The sequence below is a fragment of the Glandiceps talaboti genome, chromosome 17 (genome assembly GCF_964340395.1).
Source record: "Glandiceps talaboti chromosome 17, keGlaTala1.1, whole genome shotgun sequence".
NCBI lineage: Eukaryota > Metazoa > Hemichordata > Enteropneusta > Spengelidae > Glandiceps > Glandiceps talaboti.
This window is the reverse complement of record NC_135565.1, coordinates 420,518-440,000: the sequence shown is the minus strand read 5'-3', so window position 1 is coordinate 440,000 and position 19,483 is coordinate 420,518. Positions and strand designations below refer to the sequence as shown.

Here is a 19,483-nt window from a genome sequence, read left to right as displayed (position 1 = left end):
CATCAACGGAGTATATTCACAAAAAAGAATGATAACTTGTGGCGTTCCCCAGGAGTCAATTCTAGGGCCAACATTGTTTTTAATATATATCAATGATATTCCAATGTCGTCGGAAATATTTGATTTCAGACTCTACGCCGACGATTCCAATGTATTTCGTCCATTCAGAGACAGATCAAATCATATTGACAATAATACAGGGCTCGAAATACCCGGGTGCACCGTGCTACTATGCACGTTAATTTTGCCCAGTGCAGGTAGATTTCAAAACAAAGGTGCGCGACGTGCATGTTGGCTATCGTGGAAAAACCTTATACATTTCTTCGCATTGACTACAAATATCTTTTTATAAGTGCTTTAGATGAACAAACTTTGGATTTTGATAGTAATAAAATGATTATATCGATATCGGTCGATCGATCGCCTTGTCGTAAATGCGGAAGTAAAAAAACACATGAAACCACATTCTCATTACCTCTCGAGACTTGAAATAACGTAAAATGCGAGATATTACATCGGCAAATTTCGGTCGGTGCACTCGATCGACTCGTACGTATACGGTATACATTACACATACTGGTACTTGAACAATCACTGATAGGACCCCCCACGATCTAGCGATCGGCTAATTACATTCTCTTCGTGTTCTTTCGTCAAAAATACGTCAAACGGTCACATGTAAAGTTGTTTTATTTTTGGAAATTTTACAAAATTTGACGATGTCAAAACAGCGGACCCTTCTCAACCTTGGCGTCAAGCGATCGTCTGACGAAATTCGATCGAGGAAGTGTCCCGAAAAAGACGGTTCAAGTATGAGTACTAGTAGTAATAATGAAGTGATTTCTACGATGAGTACAGCCGTCCCAACGGATGTGAACTTGCCGTCGACATCACAGGGTGCTCAGGCTCATTTAGTTCTGTTTACAAATATAAACAAAACAAAATAAACATACAAGTAAACAAACAAACAAACAAATAAATAAATAAACAAGTAAACAAACAAACAAACAAAATAAACTGACAAATGAGTAGATACATACATGAGTAAACGACAACAAACCAACGAACACCCAAACACTGCCCCCTATGGAAATAACCGACAAGGGTTGAGACTGATTAAGTACTATGCGTACGATTATAATTTTCATATCCTGAAAAAAATGCCATAAATTGACTTCAGATCAGTCAAAAATCCACCTCGCTAGAACAAATATGCTTAGAACTCGCATTTTTACCGGTGAAATTGACAGCTAAATGAACAGCAGGGCTCGAAATTAACGGTAGCCCCGTGTCATTTGGCTACCAAATGTTGACACAGGGCTACTACTTTTCGCATTTGGTAGCCCACTTGGGCTACCGACGTAAACAGTAAGCTGACATGTCAGGCCTTCGTCGTGTCGCTAATATAACCAACACAATACGTTCCCGCTGAACATCGAACGTCAACGCGTCTTACCAATGTGTACGTACGTGGTCTTAAAAATTATATAAAATGTAACAAAATTGTCAACAATACAACCATGGCAACACAGTCCATGACCTACCACACGCATGCACGGCCACTAATATGTTTTAAATCGCCGTAATATCGTGTAGTCAACATAAGTCAGGCAAAATAAAGTGAAATGGAAAAATATGTACGTTCTTTACTCGTCGTGTGTGTGTGTGTATGTGTGTGTGAACGCACTGTCTTGCTTGTTCAACTGCAGGACGCGATGTGTTTGACGTCTACATCGCTACATATTATTCTCTCATGAATATTTATATTTGACAACGATGTTATGACGTCACACCCTGGACGCACCATGTGCTGCGATGTCAGCTAATTCAGATACTTCCGGGGTACATTTCGTGATAACAATTCCGCAAACATTGATGAAAAAACATGCATTTTAATCCGTGAAGCACTTCCTTACGTTGTTAGTACTTGACACGAAGTTGTTGGTTACTGACAGCAGGACCCGTTCACCCATTTTCGGTACGATGTCAATTTTGTCATTTCCGTAATGCTCGGCTCGAGTGGTGATGGAATCATAGCCGAAGTCGATGCGTTCATTCACATTTCGGATTTTAATGTAAAACATTTTAGGAAATGCATGGTTTCAAATGAACGAATATACAGACTGGGAATTACGAAACCCGAATTTCATGCGACGACAATCAGTACGTAATAGATGAGGCTGATGGTATATGACATCGAAACACGGTCTTTTGATGGACTGGTGTAAAATGGTCAAGCAGTCAAGTAGATGAATGGTCATGGTGTTTTCATAGTTTATGCCATATGAGTAATCATAGATACTTGAGACGTTTGTCCTATCATTACAACAGAAATTCGTAACTTTATTATCAACCATTTTTACATTGTTAAACAGACATTATAGTCCACATTCAGTGTTGGTAAACCACTGTTGTATGATAACTATGTACACAAATATATGGGGCTACCAGTGAAGGTCATGGGGCTACTGACCTTTATGAATGGTAGCCCACAGGGGCTACCAGGGAGAAAAGTTAATTTCGAGCCCTGAACAGAAAGGCTGAAATCCCGACGATTTCTGAGTTGTTGCTCTGTGGTATCTTGCAATTTTTAAAGCTGGTTGCAAACGTTAAAAACACACGGGCTACCTATATTTGAATATCCAATTTAAATATTCATCCAATTAGGGGGGCAGTGTTTGGTTGATCGTTGGTTTGTTGTCGTTTACTCATGTATGTATCTACTCTGTTTATTTTGTTTGTTTGTTTACTTGTTTATTTATTTATTTTATTTGTTTGTTTGTTTGTTTGTTTGTTTACTTGTATGTTTATTTTGTTTTGTTTATATTTGTAAACAGAACTAAATGAGCCTGAGCACCCTGTGTCGACATCGCAAGAAAGTGGTAACGTGAGTGATAAAATAAATGGTGACACTGGACAACCACCACTAAAGAAAAAAAAGGTCTATCGGTTTCAAAAATCTTGGCAAAAAGATAAACCATGGCTAGTTTTAGATGAAGAAAAAAAATGTATGTTTTGCAGCGTTTGTCAACAGTTTGATAAAAGTACGAAGCCAAACAAGTTTCGTAGTCCAGGCTGCAGATCGTTTCGTTTGCACATAATAACAAGTCACGAAATAATGGATAACCATGTACAAGCTACGGCTTCGAAGCAAGCAATGGAAAGTACACCAAATGATCGACCGATTGAACGATGTATAATCCGCATGGAGAGAACAGAAATTGAGCAGATGATAGTTTTGTTTCGTATTGCATTCTACTTGGCGAAAGCTGGTCGTCCATTCACCGATTTCCCCGGACAAATTCAGTTGTTAGCGACCATTAATAAAGTACCTGTCACTGAAACTTATACAAGTGATAAGCAGGCAAGGTGTTTCATCGATTACATTTATGAAAGTAAACGGTTAGAACTAGTAAAAGAGTTTTTTGCCAGACGACCTAAAACAAGGCCATATGGACCTAGACCACAACTACAGGAGCCAGCCTGGGATAATGATGATGAACTTCCATACATAATGGACAAAGTGTAACTGAGATATAGTGTGCACATTGTGTGCAGGTAAATTTCAAAGTGAAGGTGCACACTGTGCACGTGGAAAAAAATTTTTATTTCGAGCCCTGCAATAACACTGTAAATAGCGATCTAAAGAATGTGAGTAACTGGTGTGATGCCAACAAACTGACAGTAAATTCAACAAAAACTAAGTTCACAGTCATAAAGAGTAAAAGAAAATATGTAGAATGTTGTGGTTTAATTCAATGGAAGGATACAATAATTGATAGAGTAGATCGTTCTTCTTTTGTTGGAGTGATTTTTGATGACAGTCTTTCTTGGAAGCCACACATTTCACAGGTAAAAGCAAAGATAAGTAAATTAACAGGTGTCTTTTTGAGATTGCGTCACTCAGTGCCACAGTCTACCCTTGTCTTATTATATAATTCAATTGTTCTTCCCCACATTACTTATGGTTTGGAGGTGTGGGGCAACACCTACCGCACACACCTGAACGAAATATTTCTGACCCAAAAGAAATTGATACGCATAATGACTTTCAGTAATTGGACAGCATATACAGCACCACTTTTTAGGAAACTTGGCATTTTAAACATTTTCAAACAACATAATCTACTGCTAGCAACTTTTGTACATTCTCGTCTACCGGATACTTTTCAAGATTTTTTCACCCCAATCACTCATTCACACAGGACAAGACAGAGCGATCGGAAAGACTTAGTCATACCGATCGCCAGACACAACGCGGGACAGTTCACAGTTAAGTATGCTGCTACAAAAGTATGGAATAGCATACCTAGCAGCATAAGGAACATACAGTGTAGACACAATTTTAAAAATATGTACAAAAAACACCTTCAGTCTATCGAATAAGATATATGTCGTTATTTTCTGTTTCGTGTGTTTTTATAGTTTTGTTTTCACAGGAGTTTAGTTGATGTGTATTTTTGTTTTTGTTTTATTTGAGTTATTTCAGTTAATTTACATATGAACAGTTTGCCCAGAATGAGTTTAACGCAATATAATGTAAGAGTGAATGGAGTACGGACTCGACTAGTTGCTCGACAACTATTTTCCGTTTTCTCCTTTTCCATATTGTTTTGTCAATTCTTTACAATTCTGGAATAAAGTATTACTTATTATTACACACACACACACACACACACACACACACACACACACAAACAAACAGACGCCGGGCGATCCCTATAGCACTACTGAACCTCTGTTCAGTTGAGCTAAAAACACTACCCACCTACATGTACCTACCGATAATTGACTACCTAATAATCACCTGTACACCGTGATAAGGAAACACGCAATAATTTGAGTCCCCAACATGTCGATGAGATCTACTTCTGTTCAGTCTGAATGCAAGTTTCTGAGGTGTTACGTGGGTCTCAGACTCGGGCTAGAGTATCGCGCCCTAAGGAAGTCAAAGGCCTACACCGCAAAAAACACTGAACTTTAGTACTCGTAATCAAATTCTGGGATGGAAAAAAATCAACAATCGAAACATTATGCTTGGTTCAAATTATTCCTTACATTCTACTGTACTTATCACTAGAGACATTATCACTAGAGACATTATCACTAGAGACATTATCACTAGAGACATTATCACTAGAGACATTATCACTAGAGGCATTATCACTAGCGGCATTATCACTAGAGACATTATCACTAGAGACATTATCACTAGAGACATTATCACCAGAGACATTATCACTAGAGACATTATCACTAGCGGCATTATCACTAGAGACATTATCACTAGAGACATTATCACTAGAGACATTATCACTAGAGACATTATCACTAGAGGCATTATCACTAGAGACATTATCACTAGAGACATTATCACTAGAGACATTATCACCAGAGGCATTATCACTAGCGGCATTATCACTAGAGACATTATCACTAGAGACATTATCACTAGCGGCATTATCACCAGAGACATTATCACTAGAGACATTATCACTAGAGACATTATCACTAGAGGCATTATCACTAGAGACATTATCACTAGAGACATTATCACTAGAGACATTATCACTAGCGGCATTATCACTAGAGACATTATCACTAGCGATCACCAGAGACATTATCACTAGAGACATTATCACTAGAGACATTATCACCAGAGACATTATCACTAGAGGCATTATCACTAGAGACATTATCACTAGAGACATTATCACTAGAGACATTATCACTAGAGACATTATCACTAGAGACATTATCACTAGCGGCATTATCACTAGAGACATTATCACTAGCGGCATTATCACTAGAGACATTATCACTAGAGACATTATCACTAGCGGCATTATCACCAGAGACATTATCACTAGAGACATTATCACTAGAGACATTATCACTAGAGACATTATCACTAGCGGCATTATCACTAGAGACATTATCACTAGCGGCATTATCACTAGAGACATTATCACTAGCGGCATTATCACTAGAGGCATTATCACTAGAGGCATTATCACCAGCGGCATTATCACCAGAGACATTATCACTAGAGACATTATCACTAGAGACATTATCACTAGAGGCATTATCACTAGAGACATTATCACTAGAGACATTATCACTAGAGGCATTATCACTAGAGACATTATCACTACAGGCATTATCACTAGAGGCATTATCACTAGAGACATTATCACTAGCGGCATTATCACCAGAGACATTATCACTAGAGACATTATCACTAGAGACATTATCACTAGAGACATTATCACTAGAGGCATTATCACTAGAGACATTATCACTAGAGACATTATCACTAGAGACATTATCACTAGAGGCATTATCACTAGAGGCATTATCACTAGCGGCATTATCACTAGAGACATTATCACTAGAGACATTATCACTAGAGGCATTATCACTAGAGGCATTATCACTAGCGGCATTATCACCAGAGACATTATCACTAGAGACATTATCACTAGAGACATTATCACTAGAGACATTATCACTAGAGACATTATCACTAGCGGCATTATCACCAGAGACATTATCACCAGAGACATTATCACTAGAGACATTATCACTAGAGACATTATCACTAGAGACATTATCACTAGAGACATTATCACTAGCGGCATTATCACCAGAGACATTATCACCAGAGACATTATCACTAGAGACATTATCACTAGAGACATTATCACTAGAGACATTATCACTAGAGGCATTATCACTAGAGACATTATCACTAGAGACATTATCACTAGAGGCATTATCACTAGAGACATTATCACTAGCGGCATTATCACTAGAGACATTATCACTAGCGGCATTATCACTAGAGACATTATCACTAGAGACATTATCACTAGCGGCATTATCACTAGCGGCATTATCACTAGAGACATTATCACTAGAGACATTATCACTAGAGGCATTATCACTAGAGACATTATCACCAGAGACATTATCACTAGAGACATTATCACTAGAGACATTATCACTAGAGACATTATCACTAGCGGCATTATCACTAGAGACATTATCACTAGAGATATTATCACTAGAGACATTATCACTAGCGACATTATCACTAGAGACATTATCACTAGCGGCATTATCACTAGAGACATTATCACTAGAGACATTATCACTAGAGACATTATCACTAGAGACATTATCACTAGCGGCATTATCACCAGAGACATTATCACTAGAGACATTATCACCAGAGACATTATCACCAGAGGCATTATCACTAGAGGCATTATCACTAGAGGCATTATCACTAGCGGCATTATCACCAGAGACATTATCACTAGAGACATTATCACTAGAGACATTATCACTAGAGACATTATCACCAGAGACATTATCACTAGAGGCATTATCACTAAAGGCATTATCACTAGCGGCATTATCACCAGAGACATTATCACTAGCAGCATTATCACTAGAGGCATTATCACTAGAGACATTATCACTAGAGGCATTATCACTAGAGACATTATCACTAGCGGCATTATCACCAGAGACATTATCACTAGCAGCATTATCACTAGAGACATTATCACTAGAGACATTATCACTAGAGACATTATCACTAGAGACATTATCACCAGAGACATTATCACTAGAGGCATTATCACTAGAGACATTATCACTAGAGACATTATCACCAGAGACATTATCACTAGAGGCATTATCACTAGAGACATTATCACTAGAGACATTATCACTAGAGGCATTATCACTAGAGGCATTATCACTAGAGACATTATCACTAGAGACATTATCACTAGCGGCATTATCACCAGAGACATTATCACTAGAGACATTATCACTAGCGGCATTATCACTAGCGGCATTATCACTAGAGGCATTATCACTAGAGACATTATCACTAGAGACATTATCACTAGAGACATTATCACTAGAGACATTATCACTAGAGACATTATCACTAGAGACATTATCACTAGCGGCATTATCACTAGCGGCATTATCACTAGAGGCATTATCACTAGAGGCATTATCACTAGAGACATTATCACTAGAGACATTATCACTAGAGGCATTATCACTATTTAATTTTGTTCGGCGTGCGTCACAGACTCCAACTATAGCACGTAGTCGTTTCGGTACCACGTTTCGTACTCTGTACTTGACAATGGCTTGACACCACTACCAACAACCGTAGACCTCCATTTTGACAACTGTTCATGTCAAATAACGCACTCCCATACACTCGAAACTAAGAAGATTTCAGGAAGTAGAAACATTTAGTTCGACGTGCGTCACAGACTTCATACTGCAGATTTAATGGCAGTGACATTTGTAACATTGCATGACAAAGAAATAATATAAAGGAAAACTGAATTTCTTGGGGTGTGTGTGTGTGTGTGGGGGGGGGGGGGGGTTAGTGTGTGTCTGAGATGCGAGAGCGAAGATTTTTCAGATCGTTAATAGATGACAAAAAATATTCGTGTGAACAATTTTAATTTCAGCCCTTCATTGCTGTTAATATTTTGATAGAAATCTATAGATAACCCGTTACTACTGTTTTGTAAATTCAATATACTTGGTACTGCCAACTTCTTGACTGAAAACAACGACAATAAATAATCCATGACTTCGCCAGATCTCAAATAAATCATCACGACATTACTGTTTATCGGAATTTTTTTGCATTCCTAGACAATCACCAACTTCAATATCGTCCCTTATGTAATTCCTGTTCGCTCAGAAATTATATCCAATGTGGGAAATAATAATAATAATAATAATAATAATAATAGCCATCGGTTATAGTTTGGTTCGGTCCAGAGGAAGTGACTTCATAATGCTACAATTAGCGTAGTGTGACGCCGAGGATCGTAGAGCAGTAATAAACGTCACTTCGTGAACTGGATTGCATATCATTAACAAAAGTAAGAAATACGATAGCGATAGGAAATGGTTTATACGAGAAAAATTGCGAAAATAAAGTGCATATTGTCAAACTCATCTTTTTAGAATCCAGCATGGCTGCCAAATCCAGGATCCGGGGAAAGAAAGGGGTGTCGGTTTGTTTAAAAACAAACACAATGACCCATATATTGATTTTGTCATTTCAGAGAGATCAACAAAATAAAACTATCCGTTCAAACAGTTTGGAGAAATTTTAAAGATTTTATAGAATAAATGTGTCCCCAGAGGCGCGCTCTACCTCGTGTAAATCACCAGAGTTATGACATGATTTTGCACAATATTCTTGTTCTACTACTTCATAGATTAGAATGAAAATAAGCACACAGGTGATTATACTGAAAGATGGATACTGGATAAAGATTTCAGTGATTTTCAAATTTATTGCAAGACGTTATGATTGATATATCTTTCCCGCTCTAAAATAGACATGGTACAAGAAATACTGAGTGGCTAGTCCTTGTTTACAGAGTAGATTGCAGATTCTGAAGTACAGTCCCACTCACAGGCACTCCCGAGATATGTATGATATCAGAATGTTTCTATCAGAATACAATACAATGTCGATAATATCGTTGACGTGTTTTAGCCAATTGTATATGAAAGGGGTAAAATAATAACACTTGTTTCTGTGATCGCGCAAGTTCATCCACCGCGAGGTATTGACAAGGCATGTTTGTAACAGAACACACAACCCCCGGGACACAACCGTACGTACGGCAACGTGAACTTTCAACCGGCCGTTTTACTCGGCAAACATTTAACAAACTTCAGATAAATCGTGTCGTTGTTACAATCGGCAAAAGATAAGTTTTGGAGTCGACCATGCGCCACACGACCACGTACACGGACTACTGACATGACGCATGTATGTGACGTTTATCGATGCGAACGACCACGTTATATCAAGCCATTGGAGGCGCTTCGTTGTTTACACTTTTACAGTCCCGCACTTCGTTGTTTTCTGGCGAAGTGCTAGATCTAGCACTTCGGCGAAAACTGACGAAGTGCTAGATCTAGCACTTTGTCAAAAAGTGGCGAAGTGCTAGATCTAGCACTAGATCTAGCACTATGACGTCATAATCCCCAAAAGGGAGAACAATAGGCAGTATAACTCCTTGGGTCGCCGCTGATTGCCAATTTTAACTCTTTTTTCTCACTCATAATTTAATTTTGCATAGTCAGCTTTGCATTTACTGGTTAAAAGACATGTAGAGAACATGTTTCAAGGATGTGGTATGGCGCATTTTGAATCACCTTTACGTAAAACATGCAGAAATATATTAATTTTATATACCTCGAATCATAATTTTGATTAGCACCCCATGTAGCTTAAAACATTGTCATAGTACAAATTATGTGTCCAAAGACACACACGCACGCATGCACACACACACACATGCATGCATGTGCACACACACAGACACACACACAGAGACACACACACACACTACATTAAAGTTAGGTAATGTCACAGACGGATGTTCTATCTCACCTAGATTCTTCCAGTGGATGTTGCACAGTTAATAATCTAGGATGACGTAGTCGTGTTAACTGAGTTACTCCTCTCCGACATATATTCAATATATTTTCTTTGTCTTCCCTACTGTATTTTTCTAAGAGTTTCTTTTCTAACACAAATACAGCCACTTCCTAGGAAACATGAGTTGAGAGACTAGAGAATAAGTACATACAAATCAAAGGTAATTGTACATCATGGCAATATGTATAAGTGATCTACAATGCAAAATATCCATAACTGATCTACAATGCAAAGTATGCATACACGATCTACAATGCAAAATATGCATGTGATCTACAATGCAAAATATCCATAACTGATCTACAATGCAAAATATCCATAAGTGATCTACAATGCAAAATATCCATAACTGATCTACAATGCAAAATATCCATAAGTGATCTACAATGCAAAATATGCATAACTGATCTACAATGCAAAATATCCATAAGTGATCTACAATGCAAAATATCCATAAGTGATCTACAATGCAAAATATCCATAACTGATCTACAATGCAAAATATGCATAAGTGATCTACAATGCAAAATATGCATGTGATCTACAATGCAAAATATGCATAACTGATCTACAATGCAAAATATCCATAACTGATCTACAATGCAAATTATCCATAAGTGATCTACAATGCAAAATATGCATAAGTGATCTACAATGCAAAATATGCATAACTGATCTACAATGCAAAATATCCATAAGTGATCTGCAATGCAACATATGCATACATGATCTACAATGCAAAATATACATAACTGATCTACAATGCCACAACACATGCATAAATGAACTACAAGGCAAAAAAATAGCGCCAATGGCATTGTAGCACAACTGTACAGTTTTTAAAAATGTGTAATACCTACATACTGATCCATACTAGGTATAGGTATTCATTTGCTGAATGATTATCCAGTTGCCTATCTAGCCCTGTTGTTATCTTTGCAATTTATGCGATCATTTGGCTGTTGCTATGGGCTTGGTTATTTTGCTAGACATATTTGCATACATTTTTTTGAATATTCGTTCATTTGTGTATAAATCCCTGATGTTACCTTTGTGATAACGTGATAATCATATGGCTGTTGCTATGGAGTGGTCTTGTTGCTAGGTATATTTTCACACATTCTTAGAATGTCTTCATTTGTTTATTAATCTCTATTGTTATCTTTGCAATATATGTGATCAATTGGCTGTTGCTATGGGCGTGGTCATGTTGCTAGGCACATTTGCATACACTTTTGGAATGTTTATTCAGTTGTCTATTAATCCCTGCTATCTTTGCAATATATGCGATCACTTGGCTGTTGCTATGGGCGTGGTCTTGTTGCTAGGCACATTTACATACACTTTTGCGACATTTATTGAGTTGTCTATTAATCCCTATTGTTATCTTTGTGAAATACACGACCGTTTGGCTGTTGCTATGGGCATGGTCATGGTTGCTAGGGATATTTGCATACACATTCGAATGTGTATTCACTTACCTACCAGATGTTGTTATTTTAGCAAAATATACTGGCATTTGGTTGTTGCTAGAGTCAATTGTGTGAAAATGTTTTGAACAAAATCTGCAGAATATCATTTTTAGAAACATCTCACCAAATTTCAGTCTGATTGACAAAGTACTTTTTGAGATATAAGTTTTGACCAAAATTTACATTTTTACACCTAATTTGTATATCACTGATGAGATCATTATATGTTTAATATATCTTCATCTGTACACCCCCAGATGCATCCCCATTAAATTTCAGTCCAATCTGCTAAGTAGTTTTGGAATTAAAGATTTTTGGCCAAAAAAGACACATTTATAGCCCTAATTTGCATATTACTAATCTTAATTAATTTACACACCCCTAAGGTTGTTCCCACCAAATTTCAGACCAATCTGCCCAGTAGATTTTGAGTTTAAGTTTTTTGACCAAAAATGACCTCTTTTCCCAATTTCCCAACTAGACACCAAAAGTAATGTCCTCACCAAATACCAAAGCAATCGGTCCGGCGGTTTTTGAGTTTAAGTCGTCCACACACATGCACACACAGACAGACAGACCGACACTGTACCATGCCTATATCACTACTGAACCTTATCAATTCAGTTACGCTAAATATGCATAACTAATCTACAATACAACACACCCATACCTGATCTACAATACAACACATGCATAAGTGAACTAAAATGCAAAATATGCATAAACTACAAGCCTAGAGTCAAGAATGGACAGGTCATAGGTCAAATCAATACCTAGAGTCTACATGTAGTGTAGACTAGACAGGTCATAGGTCAAATCAACACCTAGAGTCTATATGTAGTCTAGATTGGACAGGTCACAGGTCAAATCAACACCTAATGTCTATATGTAGCGTAGACTAGACAGGTCATAGGTCAAATCAAAACCTAGAGTCTACATGTAGTCTTGACTAGACAGGTCATAGGTCAAATCAATACCTAATGTCTAAATGTAGTGTAGACTAGACAGGTCATAGGTCAAATCAACACCTAGAGTCTACATGTAGTCTAGATTAGACAGGTCATAGGTCAAATCAATACCTAGAGTCTACATGTAGTTTAGACTAGACAGGTCATAGGTCAAATCAACACCATATGTCTACATGTAGTTTAGACTAGACAGGTCATAGGTCAAATCAATACCTAGAGTCTACATGTAGTTTAGACTAGACAGGTCACAGGTCAAATCAATACCTAATGTCTATATGTAGTGTAGACTAGACAGGTCATAGGTCAAATCAATACCTAGATTCTACATGTAGTCTAGACTAGACAGGTCATAGGTCAAATCAACACCTAATGTCTATATGTAGTGTAGATTAGACAGGTCATAGGTCAAATCAACACCTAGAGTCTACATGTAGTCTAGATTAGACAGGTCATAGGTCAAATCAAAACCTAGATTCTACATGTAGTCTAGATTAGACAGGTCATAGGTCAAATCAACACCTAGAGTCTACACGTAGTTTAGACTAGACAGGTCATAGGTCAAATCAACACCTAATCTCTACATGTAGTCTAGACTAGACAGGTCATAGGTCAAATCAACATCTCTTACTTGTTTTGTAGATTTCTTGACTCCGTCATATACCTTCCACAAATACCCACCACCAGCACTGCCATGTTGACTTTGAATATCAAATTCCCGTGACAACGGATTTCCTATTAATTGACCAACAGTGCTCTGTACCGTACTTTTGATACGATTTAACATATCCATATTGACATCTGAAGAGTAACATGAACACAAAAAAAAACAAGCAATTTATTTACATCATTTATCACTTCATTTAGTTAAAATTCCTAAAATTTCACACCTCCTGTTATATTATTACATCTACCCCTCACATCTATTCTCTTGAGATCACATTCAAGTTATTAAGATTTAGGCCTCTCAAAATAAATTCTACATGGGGGGGGGGGGGGGGGGGGGGGGGGGTTAGAGTGGCTACTAGAAGAAACTTTTTCTACAATATTAAAGTGGCCATATGGATAAGGATTGGGTATTTAATTTGGATTTTTTATTCATAAAACAGTTTTATCATGGCTTCCTACTTGAAAAATCAGTGTGAAACAAATAGACCAAGTCTGTGTTTGTTACGCAATACATAGCATAAGACTAAGATTACTTAATGTTTAAAAAGTTTGTTATAATTGTACAATACACATTTGTTAATCTTTTGCATAGTACTGGCTTACAAACACAGACCTGGTCTATGTTGTTTCACATTGATTTTTCAAGTAGGAAGCCATAATGAAATTCTTGTATAAATTAAAAATCCAAATCAAATACCCAATCCTTATCCATATGGCCACTTTTAAACAAAGTTTTAATTGCACAACCATTGTCTACCCTTTTTCACCTTTACAGAAGGTTATGTCAAATTTGAAGATTTCAAATGGAAAAAATAGTGCCAATGGCACAACTGTAAAATTTGTGATATTCCAAAAAAATGATTATCAACATGCCAATCCATATTTGTTACCCATGCAATATTTATATATAATCTCCCGTTATTCCGAATGAGTGCTACGTCATCGAGGATGAATGATTCCCCTCATGTCGGCCCTATCATCGGCTCGGAGGGATACAGACATAGGGGAATCATGTGTCTGAGATGACGTAGCACGAATGAGAAATACTGGGAGATTATATATAATTATTATGTACATAGACCCTCATATTCCCAGGATGTGATGTCAAAGTATAGTAGTATGAAAGCCATACATGTGATATTACCATACTTTGAAGTAACGTAAACCCTGGGAATATGAGGGTCTATGTATATAATAAAATGTCATAATACTTGTAGGGGATAGCCTAGCTCTCTGGATGTATATGCTACGAGGTTCAACACTTCTTCCCCTCCGCTGAGGTTCTTCCCTATTATAAATAGTGAGATTTCATTCTCATGGATTTTCAGAATAAAAAACCACACATACCCATGCTAATAAGTATGTAAAATACAGAAATTAACTTAAATCACTAAATTCAACCTATGTCTTGTGTATTGTCAATTCTTGCCTTACTTTTGCTAGAGCTGCAAAACAGAAACAGTAAATCATGCAAACAAATGAGCTCAATATTGCACACACAAACTTTTACACGTTTAAACTGCTGTCATGGTGCTAGAGCTGCAATCGGAAACAGTAAGTCATGCAAACAGATGAGCTCAATATTGCACACACACACAGACTTTTACACGTTTAAAGGTGATTCAAAATGCTCAGATTCACTATCGCTAATTTACTAGACGACATGTTTGTGAAATGCATTCTGGTTTTAAAACTTTTCAAAAGCGTCTGCAAACACCTTAAAATGACCTTTTTTCAGTCACTTCCCTTCGGATTTACTTCGAGAGTTTTCGGGTATTTCCGGTCCCACCTAGACCACGGGATTTTATGACGTCATAAGGAGACATGGATAGCATGTAGCCTATGACGAGCGTAGTCAACAGGTGAATAAAACTCAACAGCCTTGTGAAAAAATACATTGCTGGTGGTTGTAATAGACATCAGTAAACAAAAACTGCACTCTACATGTCTTATTAACCAACATTTACCGATATTTACTCACATTTTCTGACTAATTGGCAGTGTCTGTGGGTAAAAATGCTAAAATATTATCTCCCCATATTATGGCAAAATAAATCAAAACGGCTAGACTACAGTGTAGATATACATAAACACTTGTAATGTCGCTCGCGTGTTTCAATTTATTTATCTGATTTTTTTTATTATTTGCCGAGGAGAAGCATTACAATATCTTCGACAGGCATGGCGTCGACAGCATATTATAGCCCACTATACTCGACTATACTCACTGATGTCGCCTTTTGAACGGCGCATTTAGCAACAAAGTAAACATATTTATCTTGAATAAATATACTAGCTATTAGATTGCCATATTATCAGCAATAAAATTGTAAAGAATTGAGGAAATTTCGTGAGTTTAGTGTTGTCATTTACATGACTTTAGCAACTCGTCTGGAAGAAAACTTGTATGGTTTCCCTTGTTGCGATATCACTTAATTTAATGCAACAAGCGGCCTATTTAATATTCATTAGAAGAGTTCTGTAACGAATCATGGTATTCGAAGTATAGAGTTTAGGAAACCAACAAATCAAATATCGCGATGTGTTCATGATATTAAATATGATTAGACAATATTGACGTCGGCAATCAAGGTCGTGACCCCAGCACATGGCCATGAAATAAAGCCTGCAACTAGATACTTGGCTAGCCACGTCCGGTCCAGTTTCTCAGGGTTTGTTTTGAAGTTAGAGACGTTATTTCTGTACGACTTGAAGAATTTTACAATATATCTGATTGATAAATATGGATTACATCAACACGTGGATAAATTTAACTCGACACAAATGTGCGCTGTGCTCTCCCGATTCCATATGTACATTGTACATACACTGCTTCAGCTTTGATCGGCGGAACTATCCTAGTATAAGCTTACTGCCGCGGCCGCGGTGAGTGCACAAAACTTGACAACATTACCCCTCTACTGATAAATAATAACCACCTGTATACCGTGATAAAAACAAGCAATAATTCGAGTCCCCAACAAGTCGATGAGACCTACTTCTGTTCTGTCCGATCCGAATGCGAGTTTCTTAGGTTTTATATGGGTTTCAGACTCGGACTAGAGTATTACGCCCTAGACAATAATAGATGTAAACATGTGTTCACAAGCCAAACATGTGACAATACAAGACCACAACGAAAACTGTGAAAAATTTACAGGTCAGTCTCATTTTATATATGGACAACAAAATTAGGTCGGTCACAGTTCCATTTACATGATGCAATGACTCAGAGCGTACTTCCATATGCTGGGAGCAAATCGAATCAATTAGTGTATTATGGGACCAACAACTATATTGTGGCACATGTCCCGATATGCCTTCTTGAAGTTTCCCATTGGTATTCTAATAGCTAGTATATTTATTCGAGATGAAATATGTTTACTTTGTTGTTAAATGCACTGTTCAAAAGGCGACGCGAGTACGATTGGGCTAAAATATGCCGTCCTTGGCCCAGGGATGCCGTCAAGCGTCACGACGGTATCGTAACGCTTCTTGTCGGCAAATAATAAAAAATCAGATAAATAAAAGTCAATGAATGTGAAACACGCGACATTACAAGTGTTTATATATATCTAGTCTAGCCATTTTGATTTATTTTGCCATAATATGGGGAGATAATATTTTAGCATTTATACCCACAGACACTGCCAATTAGTGAGAAAGTGTGAGTAAATATCGGTAAATGTTGGTTAATAAGACATGTAGAGTGTAGTTTTTGTTTACTGATGTCTATTACAACCACCAGCAATGTATTTTTTCACAAGGCTGTTGAGTTTTATTCACCTGTTGAATACGCTCGTCATAGGCTACGTGCTATCCATGTCTCCTTATGACGTCATAAAATCCCGTGGTCTAGGTGGGACCGGAAATACCCGAAAACTCTTGAAGTAAATCCGAAGGGAAGTGACTGAAAAAAGGTCATTTTAAGGTGTTTGCAGACACTTTTGAAAAGTTTTAAAGCCAGAATGCATTTCACAAACATGTAGTCTAGCAAATTAGCGATAGTGAATGTGAGCATTTTGAATCACCTTTAAGCTGCTGTCATGGTGCACGTTTAAACTGCTGTCATGTTGCACATTTTGCGGCTCGAGTGAATATTACAACAAGAAATGACAAATAGACGAGATAGGTCGCATTTAATGATCTAAAGTTGTTAGTATTTTTTTATTGTCATTAGCAAGGGTATGGGTTGGTTTTAATCCCAAAATCCTTGCAAATGAAATTTGTTCGCAGTCTCACTATTTATAAAGGGAAGGAACCATAGCAGAGAGGGTAGATGTGTCGAACCTCATAGCATATACATCCAGAGCTAGGGATAGCCAAAATAATGCTCCCATTCCAACCTTATAACAATAGGCAATATTCTTAGGTGGAGTGATAAGGCTTTAAATCATAAAATCGACCATAGTCAGTCCCCTCCACTGTCTATGACTTAACCAAGAACTGTAAAGGTGTAAGTATCACCGACATACTTCCATGTCTTAACCCTTCTGCAAGTTCAACATGTGTGAATGAAAACTCATAAACGTGACATACTTCCATGTCTTAACCCTTCTGTAAGTTCAACATGTGTGAATGAAAACTCATAAACGTGACATACTTCCATGTCTTAACCCTTCTGTAAGTTCAACATGTGTGAATGAAAACTCATAAACGTGACATACTTCCATGTCTTAACCCTTCTGTAAGTTCAACATGTGTGAATGAAAACTCATAAACGTGACATACTTCCATGTCTTAACCCTTCTGTAAGTTCAACATGTGTGAATGAAAACTCATAAACGTGACATACTTCCATGTCTTAACCCTTCTGTAAGTTCAACATGTGTGAATGAAAACCCATAAACCTGAATGATTTCATACATCATGTACAATCATGTATACCTGTCACAATAATTTTCAAAATATATCTACATCTTGGCTATCACTCAGTATAACATTTACTTACTCATTTTTTATGAATGAGCAACCAAATTTAGCTTTAAATTTCAGACGGATTGATCTTTTAAAGAAAACAATAATGAGGGCGGACATTTCACAATATAAATTGTAAATCGTGATTCATTGGATGGTTACAGCAATCAAACGTGGCACATTTACAAGTACATACTACAGTGTCACGCTAGCGCCGAGTGTGTAGTACTATAGCCCAGCTTACAGGCGGTGCACGAGTCTATATTGCTGACTTGACTCTAGGAATCGAGTCCCGGATTACTATACTCCGTATGCAAGTAGGACTAGTAGTACTACTAGTACTACTACATGTATTTATTTTAGCGTAGATAGATGTTGCGTGATTACAGATACTACAACAATACATGTATGAGTTTATAAAGATTACAACGCCATCGCGTAAATAAAATACACGATTAACAAGACCTACTTGTTTTCAGTTCTCTTCTCCTCGATTTTCCCGGTTTTTGTTAGTACAATTATTCTGATAAATCGTCAATCAAAATACCACGTCCATATTTATAGGTCAAAGTGCAAATTACGTTACAGTTTGAGTTCAAAGGTCACACAATATTCCTAACGGTAGCACTTTGTCGTGAAAAGATCTGGCTGGTACCATCCTCAACTGGATATAATAGGCTTTCAGTCAGTCTGCTATTGAAGTAAGTGGGAGATTCCAGGAGAAACTGGGTGAAGATATTGATCATATTTGATAGGTTGAGAACTGGGAGATAACTAGTCTCGGTTACCCAGACTCTCGTCTATGGGGGCGCTGCATGCTACGAGACGTCCCAGACGTTGGAGAGGTCTCATGGCAGCACACCCAGAGACGAGAGTCTGGGTAACTGAGACTAGGAGATAACCGGGAACGCTTTCGATAATTTCATGCTCATATTGCGTTGAAGGCG

General features: G+C 37.4%; 1 protein-coding gene across 1 annotated transcript in view; it reads right to left on the bottom strand.

Annotated features, from left to right (window-relative positions):
• Positions 1–19,107, bottom strand: part of LOC144448303 (SCY1-like protein 2) — a 153,696-nt gene extending 134,589 nt beyond the window's left edge. Inside the window, exons 1-3 of the mRNA XM_078138490.1 lie at positions 19,006–19,107; positions 13,582–13,751; positions 10,466–10,623 (exon numbers count right to left, since the gene is read on the bottom strand). Of these exons, the coding sequence (XP_077994616.1) occupies positions 10,466–10,623; positions 13,582–13,743 (320 nt within the window). The 5' untranslated portion in view covers positions 13,744–13,751; positions 19,006–19,107. The remainder of the gene's footprint in view (positions 1–10,465; positions 10,624–13,581; positions 13,752–19,005) is intronic.
• Between the last annotated feature and the right edge of the window lie 376 nt (positions 19,108–19,483).